Genomic DNA, 27,867 nt, shown 5'->3' with positions numbered 1-27,867 from the left:
GTTACTTCCACAGTAGCTGTACAGAATTCTAGCTGAATAGTCTCAACCAAGTATTGTTTTTTTTTCTTCTTCTTTCTTTAACGGTTTCCATCCACCGTTTACCGCTCTGTTGCTGCTGTCGTACTTGAGACATGCCTGGAGTACCTGCACTTGGGACGATCTTAAATATAAAAGAAAGTCTTCTAAAGGAATTGTAGCAAAAGATTGAGGGATATAGGAAGGGGCAGCCACCCCCCAGATATGGAATAATTTTTGATCGTTTTCAAATAAAGCCTTAAAAACTCTTCGAGGAAATTTTTAGCTTATTTTACAATAATTGATTAAGAAACTTTCTGAAAAAGTTTTTCAAAGAAAAGTAAAGAGTTCTTCTAAACTTAAGACTAGCAGAAATGAAGTCTATAATAATTCAAACTCAAAACGACAAGAAATCTCTACTAAATAATAAATGAAACCCAGAACAAACAGAAATTAAAATAAATGATTTTATCAGAAATAATAGATACTGATGTAAATGAATAAATCTATCTGCTCTACTCTCTTTAAACAAGTAATTGTGTATTTTTGCTTTTTTTTTCTTGAAAACGGCAACACATCACTTTTTTTTAAATTGGCGCACTGAGAATTTCTGGCCTGAAAAACGACTATCTAGACAGGTGAAAAGTTTGGAAAAATTCGTTTAAAAATTTTGGAAATATTATTCATGTGAATGACGTCACATTCATATGCATTTAAAGAGGAAATTAAATCATTTTACGGGGGGGGGGGGTGTCTTATCGTTTTTGGGTATCTAAAAAGCAAGCGAAGTTATATAAGATGAGAAATGACTGAACAGCAAAAAAATATGCATGAAACAAGCAAATCTTTAAACAAGTAAAAATTAATTTAATATTCAAGACAAGCTGACAACTAACAAAAATTTATATATAGTGAAAATGTCTGTTTCACGTGCTTGTTTCTTTTGTTCATTTATGTTCCGTCCCTTTTTATATTTTGTGAACGCGTTTTTGAATTAACACATAAGTCATGTAAAAAAATGTGATCACTAAATTTGCCTTTAACGGTTATTTGCTTTAGGCGGAAAGGCCCATTCACAACAAAATTTTGCTAATACCGGCAATTAACCAGCGCTAATTTGAGCCAATCAGCATTTTTCATACAATTTTGTAAGTCAATAAAAAATTCTATGAAAAACCTGATTAATTACATTAGAACTAGTTAAGTCTTGGTATTAGTAAAATCTTATTATGAATGGGACTGAAAGGTATATACCGGATATGCTGATATGATATACCTATATATGTACCTGATATGGTAGATAGATATACCTGATAGGGTATTTGTTCCGCATAATATGCATTATATATCTGGTAATCAACGGTGGCGGCAATACTGTTAAGTAGGAGCTGTATAAATATAAGCTAATTATTTGGAATTATTTGCTGTGTTAAGCATAATTGTCTTTTAGTATTCAAATATTGACTATTAGCGACTAAAAATAGCAAATTTCGTAAGTAAACGATAGAAAAATTTACTTTCTAAAAAAAAATTATAAAGAGTCTGGTATGATCCTCTTTCGATAATAGTCCAAATAATTCTTTAATTTATCAGGTGCTGATAGATCTTGTCTGTAGTAATGCTTGGGAGGCGGACCCTCTTCCAGTTTCAGGAAATAATGACAGTATTTGTATTTAATGACACCAAACTTCCTCCTAGCGTGTCTTCTTAAGCCCTTTATGACTAGGCCTTTACCAGATCGGCTATCAGCTAAAAAAAAGTAGTGCTTTAAGCAAGGTGATTAAGCATCAAAAGAATTATGCCCAAGCCACATTTATAGTCACACTTGTCAACAAAACCAAAATTACGCACGACTACAGCGCCAACTATGTTCGCCGTTCGTAAATTCTCGAGTTGAATATTGTTCAAATTTCAAGCACAAATTTATTGACTGACCAATCAGAGTCAAGGATTGAGGCATACTTTTTAAAAATATAAAAGATAGAGATAATCTATCTGTGAGAGGAATCTGACAAAAGTTAAGAAGACTTAGATTTAGTAGAAAACAGTTGAACACAAATTACAGCTGGTAGAAACTTATTTCTTGCTAATTTAAACTAATTTATTGCAGTATGACGCTAAAATCAAGAAAATTCCATATGACTATGATGCGACACGGGCATTAGGCTTTTCACTAATCTTAACTTACCCGGATGTAATCTGCCCTAAAAGCTAAATTGCGGCCTCTTTACGAGGACCTCTAGCTATTAACGGTTTCATTTATAACATAATGTACCCCAATAGCTAGTTCTGATTAGAGCTAAAATTCTCACCATATATTTAATTCATATACAGTTATTTTGTACGTTTTGCGGATGAGAATTTGCCAAATAGCGTCCTTTTCGGCCATTTATCGTTTAGGACCGAGCGAAAAGCAAGTCGTCCCCAAATAACATGGAAATAGGTCATTAAAAAGGATCTAAAGAGAATTAGAGCTTCTTGGGACGGTGTAAAGTGGGCACCTTTGCGCAAATTGGCACGGAAGAGGAGCGTACGCACCTGGGTTGGCCTGAAGAGGCTTGATGCTGCAGTGAGTTATAAGTAGTAGTAGCAGTCATTTTATCTAAAGCTTTTATATCAACCTTTATACACCGGTAAGCAATTAAAAAAAAAAAGAATCAAATAATAAAAAAAAAAATCAAATAAACATTAGTTATGGATCTACCACGTTTAGGAATTTAGCTGAATTTTATTCTGAATGGGGCAGCTGATGGCAAAATCTCTTCTGCAGCAAGATCTTCATGTGAATGGACCTGTATAGGAGGGGTTGGTAGGGGTTTAACAGAAGTTTTTTTTTGTCAAAATACTAAATTTAGAAGGTTCTTTTTTATGAAACTATTTTAAAGAAAATATATATATATATATATATATATATATATATATATATATATATATATATATATATATATATATATATATATATATATATATATATATATATATATATATATATATATATATAAGAAGCTTAAGCATAGCAGCCTAAGTATTAAGTAGATTAAGGATGAGGATCAAGAATTAAGTAGCTAGGTTTAGTGCTGAGGGCACTGGCCATATATATATCAGACAGAAGCAAAAGTATAGTACTGAAAAGTCTTTGGTAATACTATGTTCAATAAAAACAGATCCTTTGAAGAATACTTTAAAAAAAATTGGTTAAAAAACATCCTATGGAGATTTATGAAGAAGATTCTGCATATAAGCAACTGGCAAAAAAAGATTACGAGGCAATTTCGACAAAAAATGATGTCCTGACTTTTGGAAGTGGAGGATGGAAGTTCAGGTCAGACAAATGGAACCATCAATTTTTTATGTGATTCCTGTGAGTTACACAACTAGACGAATATCACATTCTGAATACCCGTTTGTACACGTAAGGTGACAAAAAAACTTGTTAACAAAAACCCGTCCTTTTTAGTCAACAGATTTTTTATTGTCAGTATTCTTAGATAATCATTAGGTCCAAAAAAGGCAGCATTGCAAAAAAAAATCCGGCAGGGGTTTACGAGGGAGATTGTTTTCGAACAGCTGACAAAAAACGATTACCTGACCATTAAAAAATTAAAAATAAAACCCTGATTTTAAAAAGTGCTGGACTGAAGTTCAGGCCAGGCAAATGGACCCTTCCATTTTTATCTGAATCTGATGAGTGACACAAATGGATGCATATCACCTTCTGAATACCCATTTGCATGCAGAATGGATTAAGCATGTATAAATCGAGAACCCATCTAACAATTTTTCAAGATTGTGATTAAAGTAATGTTAAAGTTAGAAATCCTACAAAAAAAAATAAATAAATAGAAGACAAGGCCAAAATATGAGAGAGGATATGAGACTTTAAATCAGACGAGATAGTCCCCTTAATAGAATCAACCACGGCAAATAAGTCAGGGGTCAATTGCAAGTTGCACTGATCCAGGGTTCGGACAGGTCGGTTCGCTTCAAATTATAGGCTCTGTTCTATTTTTATAGGATTTCCCGGGCCCAAATATAGGCCAAATATAGGATTCGGAAGTCCTCGGGATCAGATCTGTGGTAGATGGCGTGGGATGCCTGGTCACATAAATTACCAAGTTTCATCCCGATCCCTCCAATCTAAGCGTTTTCCATGATTTTAGGTCCCCCCCAATGTCACCAGATCCGGTCGGGATTTAAAATAAGAGCTTTGAGACACGATATCCTTTTAAATATCAAATTTCATTGAGATCCCATCACCCGTTCGCAAGTTAAAAATACCTCATTTTTTCTAATTTTTCAGAATCAACCCCCCCCCCCCCAAACTACCCCAAAGAGAGCGTATCCGTTCTGGATATGTCAATCATGTATCTAGGACTTGTGCTTATTTTCCCCACCAACCCCTCCAATCTAAGCGTTTTCCATAATTTTAGGTCACCCCAAACTCCCCCCAATGTCACCAGATCCGGTCGGGATTGAAAATAAGAGCTTTGAGACACGATATCCTACTAAATATCAAGTTGCATTGAGATTCGATCACCCGTTCGTAAGTTAAAAATACCTTATTTTTTTCTAATTTTTCAGAATCAACCCCCCCCTCCCAACTACCCCAAAGAGAGCGGATCCGTTCTGGTTATGCTAATCATGTATCTAGGATTTGTGCTTATTTTTCCCACCAAGTTTCAGCCCAATCCCTCCACTCTAAGTGTTTTCCAAGATTTTAGGTTTCCCCCTCCAAACTCCCCCAATGTCACCAGATCCGGTCGGGATTTAAAATAACAGCTCTGATTAACGGTTCGTAAGTTAAAAATACTGCTTTTTCTATTTTTCTGAATTAACAGGCCCCCCAGTCCCCCCCCCCCAGATGGTCGAATCGGGAAAACGACTATTTCTAATTTAATCTGGTCCAGTTCCTGATATGCCTGCCAAATTGTATCGTCCTAGCTTACCTGGAAGTGCCTAAAGTAGTAAAACCAGGACCGACAGACAGACAGACCGACAGAATTTGCGATTGCTATATGTCACTTGGTTAATACCAAGTGCCATAAAAAAACTATGCTACAATGAGATTAACCGAACAGACGGACCAAAGGATGATGAGGCGATAAACGATAAAAAGCTTATTCCGCCAATCTTCCATGCAGGAGGGCCAATTTTGCACTTATATCAGGGACATCAAACTTACGAATTATCTTACCATTGCTATACCAAGGGGGGAGATAAAGTAAAAATTTACAATATCTGAAATAAAAAGTCCGAATCTGATTAACATCATTTTTCTTTAGAAGGGGATAAAGACCAGATAGATAAAGGACAGATTGATCACATAATGTAGCATATAGCCTACCCAGTGCACGTCTATTATACTTCCCTCGATTAGCAACTATCTTAGAATAGCCCATTTGAATAACTGGGCCGTATTCACATCAGCCAGCCAGCGTTCAGCGAGGAAACACATAAGTCGCAAGAGCTCCAGTCTCATTAAGCAGAGTCTGCTAGCCTATATACTGATCTTCGCTCATTTCGGACAGGCCCAACATGACAAAAAACAAAACATAGGCTACTAGGTCAACACAACAGCATAGCCCAGGCAGAAGAAGCTTACTAAGCCCAACACAAAGCATTAGTTAAGTTCAAAAGCTCAACAGTTGTAATTAATTATCAATCTACACCAAAAGACAGAAAATTGCAAATCATGAGCAACGTTCTTAGTGCTCTTCAGCCGAAAATATAGGAATAATAGAATTTTAGCCAAAATATAGTCATTTTATAGGAGTGCATTAAAATATAGGAATTTATTGGAATTTATAGGCGAGTCCGAACACTGTTGATCTGTCAGAGATGTCCAAAGTCTGTTGTGATACATGTAGCTAATTCGGGTATTGACAAAGCATTTAAACACACCAAACGAAAAAAAACGCATCAACTTCCACAAGTAGTATCACAAATGGTACATTTGCACCAAGGATGGTAACTGTGGTTATTGTTCAGTCTTTGAGTAATCCTAATGAGTATGTTCGATGTCTATTATACTTCATTACCAAGCTATTTTTGCAATCTACTCTCCCTAGAAAAAAAAATATCAGCATAAAATAATTAGTACTTATTTATCAGACCTAAAAAAAACACCCTTTTTTGGCTATTTCAAACCCAACACTACCTGCAGGATATGGTCTCTGCCCCCCCAGGATTTGACGTGTGCATCTGTGTTTTTACACGTTGCCCCTGCATGAATTCACAATACGACATTCATCTTTTTTGTTACCATATTTTTTTACAATGTTTCCTCTGTTTTGAAATTTTTCTTTGAGGCTCAATCCAAATCAGGAAACAAAATATTTTTTTTCTATTCAGTTTCTGGTACTAATAAAAAAACAACTCTTATAAAAATCAACCAATATTTGAATATATATTAAATTTACAATTTTAGGTTTACTCAGAAACTCATCCAATTACTTCAAGTGTAAAAATAACTTGCCTTTATGGATGCCTGGTGGGCAAGAAGAGAAAAGCATTTTCACTCAGGGAATAATCAGTTCAAATAAGAAAAAGTGTATTTTTGAGCAGCTATTTTCCAACTAATCTATAGGAGAGCACTCTGGAGAGGTGATACCCACCCGCAGGTGTGCACTCAGTGAAAGTAAGTAATTGGTTGTTTTCCCCATTTTAATGCAATTTCGAATGCAAAAACCATAAGAATAGTGTATGACCACCCAGTTCACTACTGTGGCTTTCAATCCAACAAATGATAATCTGATATAAATAAATAATACAATATTAACACACAAATGATAAATATTTCTTTTTGCATGCTAACCAATGGTCTGCAAAGCTCGGGAACCAATCTCCAGATTCTCTACCTTCAGCTCGAAGTACAACACATAGTTGAGATCACCCAATGTTTTCCCTGTTTTTCACCCTGATTTCCCCAGGTAGCCATTTAGAGCTGGGTTGATTCTGACAGAGCTTACAGAGTCCCACCACTGACAACTGTCCCAAACCAAATAACCTGCAACATAAGGGCTTGAGCCCAAGTCCTCATGGACAAAGGATTTAAAATCTAGCCTGAATTGGCTAGGACAATTCAACAAATAATATAAAAATAAATACTATAGATAAATAAAACAAATATAAGGATAAATAAGTAATATGACAATTATTTGATACTACCCTAGGATTAGCAAACAAATAGCAACATTTAAAAAGTAAAGCAAAGAAACAAACTTACCAACCCACAAGTTACTCTTGAACTCAACATTGTGCTCTTCAACTGCCAATCTTTGGGCTTCTAAAATAGTTTCCTTCACATAAGCAGCTCCTTTATCATTCAAATGGTCAAGTTGCTTTATAGCTTCATTAACACTCATCCCTCTAACAAAACAGGCAACATACCACATTTTGTCAGGACTGTATTTGATGTTGAACTTGGCATGACAAACGAACTAAAAGACAAACAAACAGTACTGGAGACTTCTCGGCATGCCCTAAAACAGTCCAACTTAACACTCTAAGCTATTCCTGAGATATTGCTGATACTTCCTATTGACAACATGCATAAACGTAATGTGCTTTAATTTTATATCCTCTCAGCATTTCCAGAAAATCCACTTTAATACATTTAACCCTAGTAGAAGTAGCAGTAACAGTCTCATAGTGCCTTTTGGTTTTTGTCAACATCCCCTCAACGTGTCCTGAAAGTTTCAAGTTATTGCTCTAAACCATTCTTGAGACATTGCTGATACATCCTTTTGGCAAAATGCCTGCAAATAATACATTTTGATTTAGTACAACCTTCCCCTATGCATGTAAGTTTTACCTAAACACAGCCTCAGTAACAGCACTAATAATAGTAGTAGTATGTACATAGCGCCTTTTGGTTAATTCAACAACCCCCCCCCCCTCAGCATGTCCTAAAAGTTATGTTGTTAAAATCTTTCAATTTTAAGCCCAAGAAGTAGCATAACAGAGAATTATCCAAAGAAAAACAGAAACAATCCTACACATTTCTCCTTATGGCTTTCACCTCCCTTTTGAGTCACCTTTCACTAGAAGTGGTGTACCCACACGATTTTCAGATATACAAAAATGATTATTTTCTAGAAATATTCTTCATTGACTTTTCAAGATTGTCCCAAATTTGTCATTGCCTTTATTTCCAGCTATGTTTCCCAGTGCCGTTGTTTTGTCAAAATCCTAGGGGGGCAAAGTTGGAGCCAATTTTCCCAAATCAAGTGAAAACTGAAAAATCATCCATATATTACCATAAAGGCAAAGATAGACGTAAGGAAACTGACCTGTAGCTCTGGATACTTGAATTATGCAGGTTTATTTTAGTTTTGAGGAGTTTTTTTTTGCAAAAACTAAATTTCAACTGGGGGTGAGGTGAGGGGGACAAACTGAGGTCTGGGGGCAAACTTGGGTTTGAAGGGGGCAGTTGCCCCCCTGTCCCATAGCAAATTAAGCCCCTGGTTTTACCATGTTTCTTTAGGTAACTGTGCACTGCATGTTTGCAGGTAATGCTTTTTTGGGCTTGGGGGTGTACTTTCAGCCAAGAGTTCCCAGTTATTTGGAAAAAAAAACTTGTGAAGAATTTTGAGATGTTTTTTAGAGATACATATCCTAGACCTAATTTCTTTAATGAATTAGTGTCCTCTTGGCCCAAGAACTTACAGATGAAAGCTTCAAGCTATTCAGAAAGGAAAAATTCCATTTTTTAACTCTTTTTTTTGGGGGGGGGGCCTATCCTGTTTGATAGGGTTCCCTTATGCAAAATTTCTTTAAGTTTTCAGTGTAATCATCCAATAAGAGTTTTCTGTCAGTTATTATAACCTAGTTTAGGTTAATAACCAGCATTAGTTTGAGCGATGGATTCACCCCGAGTGTTATTGAATTACTACAACAACTCCCCAAAATAACAGAAAGCATATCCCATCTCTAATTCTTCCAACTAAAATAAATAAATAACAAAATTTTGACAATGACACACAAGAAATTTGATTTTAAAGTTAAGTTATATTGCATTCACCATTGAGTTAAGAAGATTGAAGTTGTAAGTCAAGTACTAGAGGATTAATCTTTGCTTGATGAAAAGGAAGTCATCATCTATCTAGATTGTTGTGCCACACCAGAAAACAGACAATTATTACAAGCAATAATCACCAAGCAAATCTTCGTCTCTTGATATACAAATTATACATTGTAATTTTTCTGCTGTAATGCATAGCATTTAATGCAAAGTAATAAAGAATCTGAGACTCATTAAACAGCTATCAAATGGGAATACCTTTTTTTCTAAAAGCGAAGGATTGACTGATTTGTAAACAAGCAAATCAAGTTTTGAAACTGTGCAAGACTTTCAACCTTCATGGGTCTCTAATTTCAGTCAGCAGACAATTTTGAGACATTTTAAGGGGGCTAGGAGGAGGAAACGAATTTTCCCAAGTCATGACCTACCATAATACTTTTCATACACTCTAGTCTATAAATCAGTATGCAGGATTGATCATAGGGTGAAGTCTTTAGAGTTATGTGGCATTATCTCTTTGGAAAAGGTTTCCACATAAAATATTTTTAAATTAATTTTTCTATTTTAAAAAGTTTAATGTTTTGACCAATCTTACACTGGGGAGTGGGGTAACTTTGGGCCTCCTGTCTTTAAAGCATAATTCGACATTTCCAGTACTAGTAAACTAACTTTGGTACAAAATTTGTATTTTAATAATTGTTTTGACTGCAAAGAATAAAAATAACAACACAAGAGACTTCAATTGCTTATGACATAGATTGCTTAATAGGCGCTGGTTTAGTACTTCCTGGGGGTTGAATGAGATGATCCAAGCTTTTCAAAATCCCAATATCACATTTGCTGCTCCATTAAATTCATCAGGATCATCCAAAAGTTCCTTCAACAACCTTGGAAAATCCCCTTTAGGAAGGCCTGTGCTTCTAGAGCCTTTACCTGATTTGATCCTAAGCAGTGTCTTTTGCCATGCTATTTTCATAAGACAAAAGTACGCAACATCAAGTCGCTGTATTATAAGGCTCAAGTTGGCTGGCAGTGAGACAAAACGAATGTTGTATTTTTTGCACATTTTGAGAACAGACACACTGATATGTGATGACAAGTTATTGGAAATAATTAACTTATTTCTATCTTTTTTCTTTAGCGTGAGAAGCAACGGATTTTCAAAAAAGTCTTCACAGCAAATTTGTCAAACCCTCTTGACTTTGACCTGTTGTGTTGAGTCTCTTTAGGGCTATTCTCTGTCCAAGTGGATCATAGCCTTCACTTTTAAATGCAATATTAATGAGATCATCTTCCCAGCTCCAACATCTCTAAGGTTTGTCTTGTCAAAGTTATAGACATTCTGAGGGTCAACCCCTCAAGAAATCAAAGGTTGTTTGCTAAAAATTGAAGTTTGTACTGATCCAATGGAAGTGCCTCCATCATGAAGAGACATTCCCCCTCTGGAAGCTTCCAATCAGACTGAGGGCAACACTCCTCTTTTTGTTGACCCTTCGTCTATTCTTTGTACCACCACTAGTAACTTTCACCCCTGCTCACGTGAGGTACAACTCCAGACTAAACTTTTCTCCAGTCTTCCAATTGATGAATCGATGTATCGAAATCCCCTTGCTAGAGATTCTGGGAGCCAAACCAAAATTTGCTCTGTGAAACCTGACTGCCTCAAACCAGAGTTTGCATTGTTGGAAAAAAACAAGCTAAAAGAGGCTTTGACACAAATTTTGGGAATTATTACTCACCCCTGTCTACAATACAATGTAACAATAGCTCCTGAATTGAGTATTCTAAACCCCATTTCTTTCTACTCAGCAAGACAAAGACAAATCCAAAAAATAATTACACCAATTGAGTAAAAGCCAAAAAAAAACAGAAAACCAGTCTTAGTGACTGGATCTGTCACGTCAAAAATACTGAATATTCATCAATTATTCATTAACTGGGTAATCAGTCTGACCTTGTCTCATCTCTGGATAATTATATTTCCACTAATCAGCATAATGACCTTGTTAGCCCTATCATAGACATCCGAAATGTTTTTTAAAAAGTGAAGTGAATAATCTGAAAAACAAGAAAGTCCCTTTGTCTCAAATATATCGATCTGCAAATACGATTTTGGCTGGTTCATGCAAAATAGGAGATAACTGTACTTTTAGACAAGGTCATGATTAAAGCCTTGATTATGATTAATCAAGGTCATGATTAATGACCTTGATTATTAAAAATAATCACGGTAGCAGTGCTAAAAAAAAATAGCCAGCTTTTCAAGTATAGAAATTGCAAACTTGACCAAAAGTTTTCCCATAATCATACAGCTATAACGGCTGCTCAAAAGCTTGAAATTGCCATACAAACACTGACATTTGGTGATACAAATATCACCAAAAGTGATATTCCTTCAAAAATTTGTAAACAATTCTTAAGTGGTAATTGTAGAGTTAGTTGTTGCAATTTGTTGCACTTATGTAAATTTTACCTATTATGCAAATTAGTATGCTTGAGTGCCATTATAAGTATTGTTTTGGTTCAACTAAAGCTCATGTTAAGGTTCCTCCTTCTTTTTATCTGCCCCTTGGAAGATAATTACACCAGTCTGAAAACAATAAAAATTGTAAAGAGTCACTCCTCTCTCTTTAGCCATCCTTTTTAGTGCACTGCACCCAAGCAAAAATCACCAATCAAAGTTTGTTGAACATAGCTCAAGAATTAAACAAGAGCTACGAACTCATATGGCACTTGTGACGAGGTCGGAAGAGTCAAAAGCCAAGAGCTCATATGGCATGAGCTATAGCAAAATTCTAAGAATAAATAGATTAATTTAAAAGGAAAATCAGAGGCTTAGTGCTGATCGGGATTTAAAATAAGAGCTCTAAGACACGAGGTCCTTCTAAATAACAAAACCCAATAGGATCTGATCACCCACTGGTAAGTTAAAAAACCTTTTTTTCTCTCCCTTCATTCCTCAAGATGGTTGAATCAGGGAAAACAACTTTATCAAGTCAATCTGTACAGGTCCGTGACACGCCTACCAATTTTCATTGTCCTAGCATGTCCAGAAGCACCAAACTCGCCATAGCACTGGACCCCCCCCCCTAACTCCCCCAAAGAGAGCGGATCCAGTCCTGTTACATCAATCACGTATCTACGACATTTGCTTATTCTCCCCACCAAGTTTCATCCTGATCTCTCCACTCTAAGTGTTTTCCAAGATTTCCAGTTTCCACCTCCAACTCCTCCCAATGTCACCAGATCTGGTCGGGTTTAAAACAAGAGCTCTGAGACATGAGTTCTTTCTAAATATCAAATTTCAATAAGATCCATTCACCCATTCTTATGTTAAAAATACCTCAATTTTTCTAATTTTCTGAATTAAAACCCCCTCTGCTTTCCCAAAGAGAGCGGATTCAGTCCAGTTATGCCATCACGTATTTAGGACTTCTGCTTATTTTTCCCACCTAGTTTCATCCTGGTCTCTCCACTCTAAGAGTTTTCCAATATTTCCAGTTCCCCCCCCCCAACCCAGCTCCCCCCAATGACACTGGATATGGTCAGGATTTAAAATAAGACATCTGAGTTATGAGGTCCTTCTAAATATGACATTTCATTAAGATCTGATTACTCCTTTGCAAGTTAAAAATACCTCATTTTTTCTAATCTTTCAGAATTAACCCTCCCCCCAACTCCCCCAAAGAGAGCGGATCTGTTCCGGTTATGTCAATCACGAATCTAGGACTTGTGTTTATTTTTCCTACCAAGTTTTCATCCCAATCCCTCCACTATAAGCATTTTCCAAGATTTTAGGTTTTCCCCTCCAACTCCCCCCAATGTCACCGGGTTCTGTCGGAATTTAAAATAAAAGCTCTGAGACACGATATCCTTCTAAATATCAAATTTTAAGATCTGATCACCTGTTTGTAAGTTAAAAATACCTCATTTTTCTAATTTCTCCAAGTTAACCATCCCCCCACTCCCCCAAGATGGTCGAATCGGCGAGACGACTATTTCTAAATTAATCTGGTCTGGTCCCTGATACGCCTGCCAAATTTCATCGTCCTAGCTTATCTGGAAGTGCCTAAACTAGCAAAACCAGGACCAACAGCCAGACCAACAGAATTTGCTATTGCTATATGTCACTTGGTAAATACAAAGTGCCATAAAAACACTTCCCGATTACTAGCTCCCCCACTTCTTTTAAACATATTCGATCCCAAATGCCTGAACAAGAAATACCCCCCTTGTTCTGATATTATACCCAGCCTCTTAATAATACCAGTACCCATAATTCCTTTTCCTACTTTTCCAAACAACATCCCTTTGCCACCCCTCCCCCCTCATACAGAGCCTTACCCCCTCGCACATACTGAATGTGCCCTTATGTCCTCCCCTTTCTACCACAAACCAACAACTCTTCAACAGACAGGAATCACCATTCCCACTATGACAATCACAAGGGAACAGCTGTGCAACAGATTATCTCTATTCCACTGTAGTTCCCTGTGATGTTAATAATATCCCCATGAGCTATCTGCTGTCTTCTTTTTCTCTCAGGCCTGCTCAAATCCCCTTTTTTAAATCCCACTTCCCAAACGAACCCCAGTCTTAATTCCAAAAGAGATGGCTCTCCTCCCTCAGATCCATGTTCCTCCTACTTCCTTCAGGCTCAATTAACACACACAAAAAAAGCTCACTTTAGTATTTGTTTTACTTTCCCAAAGCTCCTTGTTACTAACGTCAAAAGCCTGAATTTTGATAAACTGATCGAATTAGAGGCCCTCTCTCAAGTACACAAAATTGAAGCAATTGCCATAATGGAGGTCCAAGCACAGAACCTTGACTTGCTGAAAATTGATAACCACTCCTAGTTCATATAACTTTGTCCTCATGACCGCCCCCTAGGTAAAAAGGGAGGGGGGATATTATTAATTCGTGGGTAATTATCTTTTCCCTAAATTAATTCATCCTCCCAACCTTTCAGAATATGATGAAACCATTTGGGTAAGTGTAAGACCCTAAGTTTTACCACGCCCCTATAATTAGATTGTATTTTGCTGCTTTCATTATTCTCCAAGTCAAATACTGAACAAAGATGGCAATTCTACCAGCAACTGCATAGCAGTGCAATCCCCCTTCTTTCTCCTGCTCATCCCCCCTGAAATGTATGTCACCACTATAAGATTACTGGCTGTTACCATCTTAATTGGCACAAAATGGGATCGCCATATTAATGATATTTTAAAACATGCAAATGTCACATTTTCCCTCCTTAAAAAATTTAAATGTCCTAAACTGCATTGTTTGAGGATTTTCCTCTCATTTGTACTCTTAACCCTCAAGTATGCCTGTCCTCTTTGGCATCCAGGCATCTCCATTGAATTGTTGGACAGAATAGAGGCAGCCCAATAAAGGTGCCTAAGAATTATCTTTAATGAGGGTAAAGTACCTTATATTTCCCTTCTTCAGAGAACCAATCTAGTTACCCTTAAGGAAAGGAGAGCAAAAATTTCCTTGTGTTTTGCTAACAATACCCTTCACAACCCTTGGACAACTACCCTTTTCCCTAGTCAATATTCACCCCTTCCTCCTGCATTCAGCTCCAAAAAAACCCTCCTTCCCCCTAAAATATTCCACTGAAAGATATAGAAAACCTTCCATCCCTTACATGATTGACATATTCAATCAGTGAAGCTCCTTACCCCCTCCCTCCTTTATCTTCCTTTTCACCTTATATTTTTAATGTTCATTTTGCAAATTTTGAGCTTTCTATTTTTGGTTGCATAACTAAATTGTTTCAATTATTGTATTCCTTTTTTATTTTTACAAGTTTTTCTTTGTTCTGACATTTTGCTGATTTGCTATTGACCTTTTAATTTGTGAGTTAAAATTACTTTTGACATTGATCCTTTTATATTTTGTTGTTGTTGTTGTTTGTTTTCATTTTTTCTGACATTAAAGTGCAAATTTGGCCCATTTGGGCTTGTAATAGGTGTGTTTTAATATTAAGTCTTATCTTATCTAAGTCACTTGCTGATAGATAGCAAACAGTATAGATCAAGCATTTTTCCTCTTCCCTGTTTAGCAGAGTGGGCCTACCAACATCTTATGAATGATGTTTTCCCACTTTGTTTATGAGGGTGCTTATGGGGATTCCATACTTGTCAGCAGCAGCTCTTTGGGTTAATTTTCCATTTTTAATCTCTATGAGAGCATTCTCAAGGATCTGTGGTGAATAGTTGACACAAATCCTGTTTCTAGCTGTCTCCTTAGAATCTTAGAACCTATTTACCCCAAAAGTAAGGTATAAAAGCTGATTGCTACTATGATTCTATAAATTACAATTAGCACTATAACTATTTCAGTGACAAGTATTGTACTAGCCATAAATATTATGCTTTATAATTTGAGATGTACTACTTTATCAAAAGTAGGGGAGTGTCCATATTTGACAGGCCTAAACAGACACCCATCCCATCTAGCAAAAAATTGTAAAAAAAAATACATAATGACTTCTTTACACTAGGTGCATTACTTATGCATTAGTCCCTTTTGAAATAGAATTGATGGGTCTGATGAGTTCTTTTTAACATTTTAGATTAAAATTGAATTACTTCAGAGACAAAGTCTGGTTTTATACTTGGGATTGTCCAAGTATCAATACTTGGGACTGTCCCAAGTGTCAATACTTGGGACATGTTCTATGTATAGCAACTATGAACAGAAAGGAAATAGCCAGGGAAATTTTGCTTTGACATGCTAAGATAGCCTAATGGCAAACCTAAAAAATCAACAAACTTTTGCATATAGCCAGGAAACCATACCATTGTGAGGTGGGCTGAAAAGAAAAGAGCAAGTCAGAAATGCTATTATGGATTTATGTCACAAAATCAAGACCTTTCACTCACAACATATGAAGCCACTAGCCTCTCTAGGGTGACCAGTTTCAACCTCTACGATTTTAGCATCTTCTTCTCAAAGCTATGAGGTGTCACAACCAGGAAGGCTTTCTCTCCCTATAGTATATAGAACATGAATGAGAGTGCCTAGACCACCATTCAAAGGCCACACAAGACTGTTGCTAAGATACTCAATGAATATATCAATATCAAGTGGCAACTTCTGCACACAGAAGACAGACCATGACAATTCTTGCCTGTATTTTAGAATCTGGAAACTCAATTCCACCAACACTAGTCTTCCCAAGGAAAAAGACAACACCAAGGAAGGCATTAGGGGTTCACCTGGTACTGTTGCTTGTGTTAGCAACAGTGGCTGGACTATGGCTTCAGTGTTTATTCAGTTTTTTTATCACTTTGTCTTCACTACACAGCCAAATAAGTAGATCCCAGCTACTTATTGTAAATGATCACGAATCTCACTAATCAGTGGAACCCATCCAGGTAGCAAATAATAATCATGAGATCATGTTAAATTTGGCTCCACATACATCACAGAAACTGGAACAAGTTGATCTTGGGGCTTTCTACTCTCTGAAAAATCATTATAAAAATCTATTTCATGCAGTTCTTCTGTATAAAATCACCCAGTTTGTTGACATTTTTGTATCCCCTTTCTTTCACCCATTCAAGCATCACAGCAGATTTTTAAGCAATGGATATTTGCCCATTTACTAATATTTCTGTCAATGATGATTTTTATCATCAGCTGTAACTGACTGACCATTGGGTGGGTCTGCATCTGAGCCAAGAGATGAAGACATGACTTCCTCAAATCCCAAAGAAGAGAGAGGTGTAGCATCTCAATATTCACAAGTCACCTGCACTTCAATCCAGAAAGTTTCACATGTCATGAAAAGACCATATCCAAAAGCTTATCCAAGAGAGACAACATCAAAAGGTCAATCAAAATTAGTCTGCAGAATATTTATGGATACTACAAAGAAGAAAAAAATATTGAGGAGCTGACTGTTCTTCAAAAAGCTAAGAAACTGAAAGAAGCTCTCACAAACCCCTTTTTAGTTATCTAAAATCAAACAAAATCATTCTTTATTAAAGTAACAGCAGGGCAGAAGAGGTTTCAGAATCTATTGAAACAGATCCAACAGAAGGACCTTCAGTTCAGAGGAGGCCTCCTTTTTCTGCTTTCAATGTTGGCAACTTGGTTTTTGAAAAAGAAACAGAAAATGCCACAGTGCTGGTGAAATCCTTTCAAAACTTGCAGAGGAACAAGAAATAAAAGTTTCATATTTCAAAATAATTGGTCTCTTCAGGTGCTTCCTATTGGCACAGTTTCACTGACACCACAACTCTCTTGCCAAATCCTGAGCCTTCAGGATAGACCACAAGACAAGCAGGACACTTTGTGATCTACCAGCATTTGATACACTGTAAACACATGAGCACTATTTTCTTAATTCTGGTCTTAGATATTTGAGCTTCTTTCTTCTGTTTTTATGGATTTACTCCATTACTACTATTAAATAGCAGAGTTTTCATATCAAGAAGACACATTAGGGTCTGTCCCAAGTATGGTTATCAATTGCCTTATCTATTCCATACTTGGAATAGATGAGACCATTCCATTCTATACTTGGGAGAAATCAGGGGTTGTGAAAAAAATGCCTTTCCTTAAAAACTGATTGAGCTCCTAACCTTAAACATGGGGATAACTTTCTTAGTTAATTTTTATTTATTTTAAACAAAAAAACAAAGTAAGCCATAGGCTTGTCTATGGCATGTAATGCAAAACATACTGGGAAATTTTATTCTTTCAACACATAGCATGAGGCAGTTGTAGGCAAACACACACAAAAATTGAGATTCTCCCTTACTGTATCATATTCACTGTAGTACTGGTAGTTGAGTTTCAACTGTATATAGCCTATACCTTGATAACTACTAGCCTTTTTTAGAACTTTTCTATCCAATAAATTATCCGTTTTGAAAGAATTTGGCTATTTTTCCAATATTTGGACAAATATCCACTTTCAGTTGAAGAGGAGTAAAGTAGACAAAATCTAAACAAAGCATGTAAATGACTCAAAAGTAAATTCTCACATAGCAAAATTGAAACCCAATGAGCTTTTAGTTCAAACAAGTTCTAAAAAGCAATGGCACAAGAGCTTCTGCTCAATATTTGAAGTTACTTTTCATTTCTTGTGAATAAAATTACCAACAAAGCCAGATAGAGGATGTTATATCTCTATCTGCATGCTAAAATCATTCAAATATACTTATTGAACTCAATACTAATCTCTAGGATTACCAATACTTTTGCCTTGAAACATTAAAGACCATGACTGCATAATGATTTCAAGGGAATATAGAACATATTGGTAGCCTATTCATAAAGCAAGTGGAGCATTTGGTTTTTTAGAGCCAATAAACTCACAATCCAGCTTTCAAAATAACCCTCATTCTATAACAATTCTTAGGCATAGGCTACTTCATAATTTGCAGAATAATTAGGGTAAGACAACTGGTACTGGGACACTTGTATCACTCTGCCTATTCTGGGACAGAATTTTTGATTGGATTGCAACATGTCTAATACTGGGATAAAAGACTTTAATCTTGGACACCCAAACCAAGTATTGGACAGACCCAATCTGTCTAAGATTAAAGTCTTTTGTCCCAGTATTGGACATTTTGCAATCCAATCAAAGCTTCTGTCCCAGAATAGGCAGAGTGATCTAAGTGTCCCAGTACCAGTCGTCTTACCCTACATTTATAGCTTGTTGACTGCAACACTACCACACTTTGTCCACAATTAAATGTACAAAAATATAGGCCAAAATATATAAATTCTGTGCATTTTTCCATTTAGAAAATTGATTTCAACACAGTTGATTCAGTTTATAGCCTAGATAAATGGTTGGAAACAAGAGGATTGTTCTCTTTTTGATTGTGAGGTATAATGAATGGGAAATGTATAATATGGTTTATATAGGTTATACAGGAGGGTTATACTGTAAAGTGTAGGGGAGCTATAGTCAAAATGTTGGCTATTAACTTCAATTAGGCTATTTTGCAAATTACAAACTAGTCTATGCCTATGAATTATTTTCTTACCATGTTTCCTTCTCAATAGCTATTAGTGTAGGCTTATACCACCCATGTTCAAATACTTAAACACAATAAACAAAATCTTACTGCAGGTCTTCTTGGTTCTCCAGGTTTCTGGATTGGATATTCATCACTATTGTATTCTAACCATTTCTTTGGAGGAATAGGTTGCCCTGTTCTCTGATCAATCTTTTTTAGTGCTATTGAAGTACTAATAAAGTTCTTTATCGATAAGGGTGGTAAGGTCTTCAAAACATTTCCAGTAACTGCAAGGTTGCAAAAAGGGAGCCCAAAACTACAAATTTTCCGCAAGCTCATATTTTTCTAGAGTTTCTTCTATTAACAAGCGCAATTTTTTGTACAATATTGTCGCATTGAATACTCCATAAAATATTAACGTTAAGAATAGTTCCACAGAAATAAAAGAGAAACAGAGGCAAGATTATTGCTGATTGGTCTTTATTATATTTTCCCATTCTACAAATTGTGTTGTCAGATCTCCGCCTTGTCAAACTAATACCTAATACGAATAGGTAAATATTTACGTACTCATAATTTAGCTAGGAAGAAGCTGAATGTCTCATTTACCCCTATTACTAGCTACAACTTAACACACCACCAAGTCACCTGAGGCCCAACTCAGCTACGGAATCTCCTCCTCCATCCCAATCTATTCAAGGCATCCCTTTTTACAACCTCCAAAGAAGTTCCCATTTCCTTTAAATCTTTCTTTAAAACATCCTCCCACTCCAACCGCGGACGACCTGTTTTCTGTTTAGCCCTAGGCAGTTAGCCGAAAGGAACAATCTTTGGTAATCTGTGATCCTTCATCCACAGGACGTGCCCAACACGCCTCAACCTTCCTCTCACTTTAGCTCTAGAAAGCAGGATTAAAGCCACACTTGGTACAGTCTACTGTTTGAAATATGGTCAGTCAGCTCTGGTATTTCTATGGTAAAAATCTGCCAAATCTTAATCTGCTTTTCCAAGTGCCCATGCTTCAGAGCCATATTTGACTGCTGTCATCATTGCAACTTCCAAAATTATAATCTTTGTTTGCAGACAAATCTTCCTATTCTTCCAAACTTTTTTTTAACTGTGAAGAAACACCTGAGCCTTGGCTATTTTACTTATAACATCTTCACTACTTCCATTGTCCTTATTAGTAATACTACAAAGGTAAATGAAGCTGTCCACCAGATCAATCTTTTCATCACCCAACGTCAGCTTGTCTTCCTCGCTTATTCCTAGCCTTAGTCTTCTTAACATTAGTTTTTAAACCTATTCTATCGCCCTGGACTCACAAAACCTCTTAAAGTCCATTCATTTTGCTCACACTTTCATCTAGGATTCTTAAATCATCAGGTCCACGAGATTGTTTCCTCCTCATTTTATTCCGTGGTCTCCCATTTCATTTTCTGTGCTCCTTAAGACAGAGTCCATTAAAATGATCCATATAAAAGGAGGTAGAACACAACCCTGCTTAACTTTTCATTTAATACGAAACCAGCTGCTAACCTTATTTCCTATTTTAACTGCAACAGTGTTATCCTCATAAGTAGCCTCAATCACTTTAATATTTTGACTGGTATACCATACAAGGATGGCTAAAACTTTTCTATCAACAGAATCAAACGCTTGATCATAATCTATAAAACTGAGGGACAAAGGTGTTTAATAACTCAGGCACTTCTCAATTACTAACATAAGAGTAAAAATTTTTGTTGGCACGTCCTTTACCTTTTCTAAAACAGCACTGTTCTTCCCTTATAACTATGTCTACAGTATCTCTCAGTCTAAAAAGTATCATATAACTAACTAATTTACTACCTACAGAGTCCAGACAAATAGCTCAATAGCTACGACACTCTTATCACTTTTCTTAAACAGTGATTTAATTAATATCTTCCCAAAATCGCTGGGTACTTTCCCTCTTTCAAAAATCATATCCATAATCTCCAGTAAACTTATTTCTAACCTCAGAGCCAACATATTTAAAAAAAATCATTTACCACACTATCACCGCCTAGAGCCTTAATATTTTTAACTCTTTTGGTACTGTCGCTAATTCTTCCTCACAAAGTAAATCTTCTTTCACACCCAAGGTATCCAAAATAATTTCATTTTTCTATATATATTTTCCTGCAACTGTACCTTGGTTTTAGCACATTCTCAAAATGTTCTGCTCATCTCTCTTTAGCTTTTTCCTTTTGACTAATTGTGGCCCGTTCCTATCTTTAGCTTGGACAAGTCCAGATTGAATGCTCCCTCTCAATTTATTAGCATGCGAGTACAATATTTTACTATTATGCCGTGTAGCTGCATCTTCCAGATCCTAGGCAATTTTATGCATATCCTCCACTTCACGCCTCCTTAGTTCAAATCTCTATTTTCTTTACATTCCTTTTGTTTTCATCTTGTCTATCACTCAGATAATTAATGCACAAGTCCCTTCTCCTGTCTTTCAAACATGAAGCTTTTTCACTATTATTCCTAGCTGCGTTTCTAACTTTCTTCTCTAAGACCCATTAGCAACTTCACAAATTATTTTCTTAAAATCATTCCGTCCATCTTCAGACACTGTCAAATTTTAAAATCTCCAGCTTAGTATTCAACTGTTCCTGTAAAGTGTCTCTCGAATCCTCATTGTGGAGTCTACGTACATCATAACTTCACGGGAGGGAGCTACCCTTCCGAAATTTCTACTTTAAATTAACCCAAGACACTACTAGATGGTGATCTTTACTTTTAACATCAATAACAGCACTCCTAAATACCCTAGTATCTTGAATTGATGCTGCCAGTCTTCGGTTTAAAATAACATAATCAACAAGTTTTCTTGCCTTATCATCACGTGAATACTATGTTAACTTACGGGCCATTTTACGACCAAACACTGTATTGGTTATAACTAGATTGTTATACCTACAAAATTGCAAAAGTCGGTAGCCATTACTGTTTTCTTTTCCTACACCAAATTTATCTAGGCTAGGATACCATTTATCCCTACCTCTACCGACCTGGCCGTTCAATTCTTCTAATAAAAACCCCATATTTCTACCTGGGACCCTGTCTATTTGCTAGTGTAGCTGTAGTTAAGTTCATCTGAGTCACTAGTATCTCCATCAATCGGTTTCACAGGGGCATATACTATTATAACTGATACCCTGAACCTTTTAGTCATAGAATGAGCGATAAGTATTCTATTATGTACCTTCCCAGCCTAAACAAGACTTAACAACTTCCCTATTCACCATGAACGCTACTCCCTGTCTATGTACCCCATGCTTCCTGCCTGAGTAAATAAATTCTATATTTTCTAATTTCACGCTTCTTACCCCTGGGTTATGAGTTCAAAAACTCCTAATAAACCCAGTTCAAATCGTCTGAATTCTTCAGCCAAATGTGGGCACGACAGTTAGTTTTTAACATCGTAATATTCCAACTTCCAATGTTCATATTCTTTAAATCATTTAAATTATTTAGATCTCAAGCAAAGCAATGTTCCAGATACCAGTGTATGATGGAGCCCAACACATCTTCTCAAGTCTACATCGAAACGCTTAAGCCCCCTTAGAACCAGGAAGCAAGAAGTCCCTGGGGCCTCCAGTATGAATGGAGGCTTTGTGCAATCCTGAGCCAATCTTGGTCACAACATGGTTTTCAGCACCTGGCAATGCTCTTCTATCAACAAGAGTTCGAGTCCTGCACAGCCAGTCTCAAGCCTACTACCTCCAACTCATTATATATTCATGTCTACAAATATTATGGTGCTACGGAGAGGCAGTCTATTGTAGATAAATAAGGTAGGAAGAGGCTTTTCAGACCGTAAACGCCCGCCAAAACAGACAAAACCCAGAATATATATCCATTGATCAGTATCCCGTGCAAATGCTCTGTCGTTTACTAGACTATAACTTCCTCAAGGGGTGTCGCTCCTTAAGTGGGCATAGAGTTGACCGAAAGGTCCCCAGTCTTGCAGGTAACCCAAAAGGGCCAAGCCAGCTCTTTGCAGAGGCCGTTGCCCATAGATCTGGATCTTACGCCCTGCCGCAGGTGTCCTACTATAGAGGATTCTCTCACGATGACTGACTCATTACTGGGAGAAGGTTTATAACTCACGGGACGTGTGCACACACCGGTGAGCCCTGTTGAGTGTACATTTGAGGGGCCTTCTTCCTCATCCACATGTATTTACGGCCCCGGGTGAAGTTGCCCCAGTTTTATCATTGACCCCGAGGGACCTTGTCTCTCCTTGGTCCGTGCCTCCTATGGAGGTACACTACATATTTGTTGGGTGTTCCCCTATCGCCACCTGGTGACACGCTGAGTGGCCTGGGGGAGGCCCCTACTGAGTAGTAGACTCATAAATTATAAACATATACATATATATGTATACAAAAATGCACATATAAATATATACACATACACACATCTAGCAACATTTGAAAACATAACTGAAATACTAAAACTGTATCCTTTGAGCAATTTTATTCTTTTTAATTTTTTTTCTAATTTTTCAATTTTTCTTTTAAAAGTATTAGTAATACTTGAAACTAAAATGTTACAGATGTTAGTTTTCTAGTATTTTATCCATATTTTAGATATACAGACATGAACGGATGAATTTATTTTATAGGGGGGGTAGATGAAAATAAAAATGAAATATATTGGAGAAATAGTAAAACTCAAAATTTGGTGGGGCAAAAGCTCCCGACCAGAACATAAGTGAGTGCAGAAATATATCATTTTCAGTGTCTAAAAAGGACATCTAAGCAGCGATGGAGTGGCTTAGTAGCCAAGTGGATAGATTCAAGAAAAACCATATAGAAACATGGCACCAAAGGTGCAAAATGTATTAAGAGTACCATCGTAAGCCAAATTAAATATTTATAGCAATGTGTAAAATTCAATAGATAGCATGGTATAAGAGGGTATCTGGTGGAGGTGAATCCTATTGAATACTTTAGATATTGTGTCGATGCATAATAATGCACGAAAACGAACCACAAACAAGATTTGTGGCTAGAAGACATGCGACATCAACTATCGCAACAAATCCCAATTGAAAATAAAGGACAATGAAATCTGCGTTTAGAAGAAAAGGGGCAGCGGTAATCACGTCGAATTGTAAATGAAATCTGTGGTTAGAAGACAAGTAACAGTGAGAATCACAACGAGTCCGAGGGGAAAAAATCCTATAGATTTGGGGTTGAATTTTACAGGTAGGGTTTTGCGTCTAGATTGTTAAAAGGGTGATACAGCAATCTCCCAAAACGGGTTACATTATTAAGTTGGTTCTTTCAGGGTAACTTTTGGCGGGTTTTGAATTAGCCAGAAACCACTATGTGTCTACTATCAATACAACCGCTACGATTGCTGTTACTAATAACGATAAGGGTATTAAGGTGAAACTTTTAGGGAATGTTTAGGGGGAGTTTCAATTAAACGAGAGAACTATATGCATCCAGGTTTTCAGAAGGGCATTTAAGCAATACCATAGGCAGCGCCACTCTATAATAGCCAGAAATATCACCGAAACTTTGACAGGAGCTAAATCGATTCACGATTAAAAGTTCTAGTTCCCTTTTTGAGACTAAAAAGAGATTTGAGGACAAGAAGCCCTCCTCCCAAGCCAGTTCATTTTTCAAACACATCCAGTCGGAATTTTGAGACACCCATTTTGTTTAGCATAGTAGAACAGTCCAGCAGCTATGTCTCTAGGTATAATGGGTATTTCAACCCCCCACAATTATACGCATGAAGCTCAAACTTTCGGGGCTATTTCTGTTACTACTTCTGCTCTTACAGTTTAACTAAATCAAAAGAAGGTAACTGTATCCAGACTGTCAAAGAGCATAAATTCAATTTTTTGGGGGGAATGGTATTAAGTTTTGTTTTGTAGGTAAACTTCAGAAGATATAAAACTAAATTAAACAATACTATTTGTGTCGAGATTTTCAAATGGGTATATTCATCTAAAAATTGCTAGTGGCTTTAGAAATTGATAAAATAACAAAGGTTACAAAAAGAATGACCAAGTTCAGATTAGACATGTTACTTTAAAAAAGAACAAGCACTGATTTAAACTGTAGGCTAATTAACACGCTCAGCCCTATTATTTAACAATTAAGGATACAATTATTTGACTTGGAAAATTTTGAGTGGGCTTAGAAATTGGTAAAATGGGAAAAAATGACCAAATTATGCTTTCAAGTCTCAACTTCTTCTTTAAGTCTCAACTTCTTCTTTATACGTTTGTATAATATGAGACTTCGTTATATATAAGCCCGTAGATTTTTGTTTGATTTTGGATATTTGGAATTGTCTTCCAGTTTTGTTTGGATCAGTTTTTATTCTGTATTCTTTCTCTAGTTCAAAAGTCGATTTTTCCTTCGTGTGTTTCTTTCCTTTTTTCTCTTTACTTTTTTTATGTGTTTGTAAGCAAGCAACAATAATCTTGCCTTACACCTTCGACCTTGTGTTCTGGTAGTTCGATTTTTCCATTAATTAAGATTGTGAATCATCAGACTTTTATTTGTGAAAACAATTCTCCTGTTCAGTGATGAAAAAAAGTTCTTTTCAGGAAGAAACTCAACTTAAGTTGTAATATACTAACTTCAACCTATCATTGTTACAAAGTGTAAGCTAACTACGCCGCTATGTATGCTACATACAGGCTAATGGTAATATATCATTTGAAACCCTCCAAATTCAATAATCGATGCTGGGGAATTTTTTTTTTGAGTCTTTAAAACTATTTAAAAGATACTATAGCAACACAAAATTTAAAAATGTGTTTCTTAAAAGACTTTCTAGTGAGAAAAATTGCCATTTGTGGCTGATTCAGGAAGGCTAATTATAATTGTCACTAGTTTGAACAGTAAAATGTTATTTTGATAACAAATTTATAGAAATTTTTAAAAAGAGCCTAAAACCCCTCGAAAAGACGTCACCACACAACAAAAAGTACACCATTGAGATCACCATTGTTAACAAGAGCTAAGAGCTCATATGGCACTTCTGACGAGGCGAGAAGAGCTAAGAGCCAAGAGATCATATGGTATGAGCTCTAACAAAATTCTATGAATAAATAGATTGATTTAAAAAGGAAAATAAGAGGCTTAATGCCGGTCAAGATTTAAAATAAGAGCTCTGAGTCACAAAGTCCTTCTAAATATCAAAATACATTAAGATCCGATCACCCACTCGTAAGTTATAAATACCTAATTTTTTCTAATTTTTCCTAAACTATCAAGTCAAATTGTGCAGCTCCCTGACACGCCTACCAATTTTCATCGCCCTAGCACGTCCAGAAGCACCGAACTCGCCAAATCACTGAACCCCTCCCCCCAAAGAGAGCGAATCCAGTACGATTCTGTCAATCACGTATCAAGGACATTTGTTTATTCTATCCACCAAGCTTCATCCCGATTCCTACACTCCAAGTGTTTTTCCAAGATTTTCCCCTCCAAATCCCCACAATGTCAAAAGATCTGGTCGGGATTTGAAATAAGAGCTCTGAGACATGAATTCCTTCTAAAAATCAAATTTCATTACGATCCGATCATCTATTCGTAAGATATAAATACTCCAATTTTCATATTTTCCAAGAATTCCGGTTCCCCCCTCCAACTCCCCCGAATGTCACAGGATCTGGTCAGAATTTGAAATTAGAACTTTAAAGAACAAGATCCTTCTAAATATCAAATTTCATTAAGATCTGGTCACCCTTTCGTAAGTTACAAATACCTCAATTTTCAAAATTACCCCCCCCCCCCCCCCAATTCCACCAAAGAGAGCAGATCCGGTCCAGTTATGTCAGTCACGTATCTTAGACATGTTTCTATTCTTCCCATCCAGTTTCATCCTGATCTCACCGCTTTAAGTATTTTCTAAGATTTCCGGTCCCCCCAACTGCCCCCCCCCCAATTACGCTTGATCCGGTTGAGATTTAAAATAAGATATCGGAGTTACGAGGTCCTTCTAAATATGAAGTTTCATGAAGATCCGATCACTCCTTCGTAAGTTAAAAATACGTCATTTTTCTTATTTTTCAGAATTACCCCCCCCCCCCCGCAATTGAGCGGATCCGTTCCAATTATGTAAATCACGTATGCAAGACTTCTGCTTATTTTTCCAACCAAGTTTCATCCCAATCCCTCTAATCTAAGCGTTTCCCATCATTTTAGGTCTCCCCATCCCAAACTTCCCCCAATGTCACCAGATCCGGTCAGGATTTAAAATAAGAGCTTTGAGAAACGATATCCTTCTAAAAATCAAATTTCATGGAGATCCAATCACCCGTTCGTAAGTTAAAAATACCTCATTTTTTCTAATTTTTCAGAATTAACCCCCCCCCCCCAACTACCCCAAAGAGAGCGGATCCGTTCTGGTTATGTCAATCATGTATCTAGGACTCGTGTTTTTTTTTCCACCAAGTTTCATCCCGATCCCTCCACTCTAAGTGTTTTCCAATTTTTAGGTTTCTCCCTCCCAACTCCCCCCCCCAATGTCACCAGATCCGGTCGGGCTTAAAATAAGAGCTCTGAGCCACGATATCCTTCTAAATATCAAATTTCATTGAGATCCGATCACCCGTTCGTAAGTTAAAAATACCTCATTTTTTTCAGAAATACCCCCCCCCCCCCCAACTACCCAAAAGAGAGCGGATCCGTTCCGTTTATGTCAATCATCTATCTAGGACTTGTGTTTATTTTTCCCACCATGTTTCATCCCGATTCCTCCACTCTAAGTGTTTTCCAAGTTTTAGGTTTCCCCCTCCCAACTCTCCGCCCCCGTCACCAGATCCGG

At 36.7% G+C, this 27,867-nt stretch overlaps 1 protein-coding gene across 1 annotated transcript; it reads right to left on the bottom strand.

Moving 5' to 3' along the window:
• Positions 1-1,512: 1,512 nt before the first annotated feature.
• LOC136035255 (large ribosomal subunit protein uL22m-like) lies at positions 1,513-19,403 on the bottom strand. The gene is made up of 3 exons (XM_065716926.1): positions 19,141-19,403; positions 7,241-7,454; positions 1,513-1,764 (listed from the first exon to the last, which is right to left on the bottom strand). Exons 1-3 carry the CDS (start codon positions 19,369-19,371, stop codon positions 1,547-1,549), a joined length of 663 nt encoding a protein of 220 aa, XP_065572998.1. The 5' UTR covers positions 19,372-19,403; the 3' UTR covers positions 1,513-1,546.
• Between the last annotated feature and the right edge of the window lie 8,464 nt (positions 19,404-27,867).

The sequence above is a fragment of the Artemia franciscana genome, chromosome 14 (assembly GCF_032884065.1).
Source record: "Artemia franciscana chromosome 14, ASM3288406v1, whole genome shotgun sequence".
In the NCBI taxonomy this organism is placed as follows: domain Eukaryota; kingdom Metazoa; phylum Arthropoda; class Branchiopoda; order Anostraca; family Artemiidae; genus Artemia; species Artemia franciscana.
Note: the sequence above shows the minus strand (reverse complement) of the source record. Positions and strands in the feature narration are given on the sequence as shown.

Coding starts and splice junctions, on each gene's coding strand:
- LOC136035255 (XM_065716926.1), bottom strand. CDS start 19,371: ATGAGCTTGCGGAAAATTTGTAGTTTTGGGCTCCCTTTTTGCAACCTT. Junction 7,455..19,140: donor GAGAACCAAGAAGACCTGCA/GTAAGATTTTGT, acceptor TTTGTCTTTTAG/TTCGTTTGTCATGCCAAGTT. Junction 1,765..7,240: donor CAAGAGTAACTTGTGGGTTG/GTAAGTTTGTTT, acceptor ACTTTTTTTTAG/CTGATAGCCGATCTGGTAAA.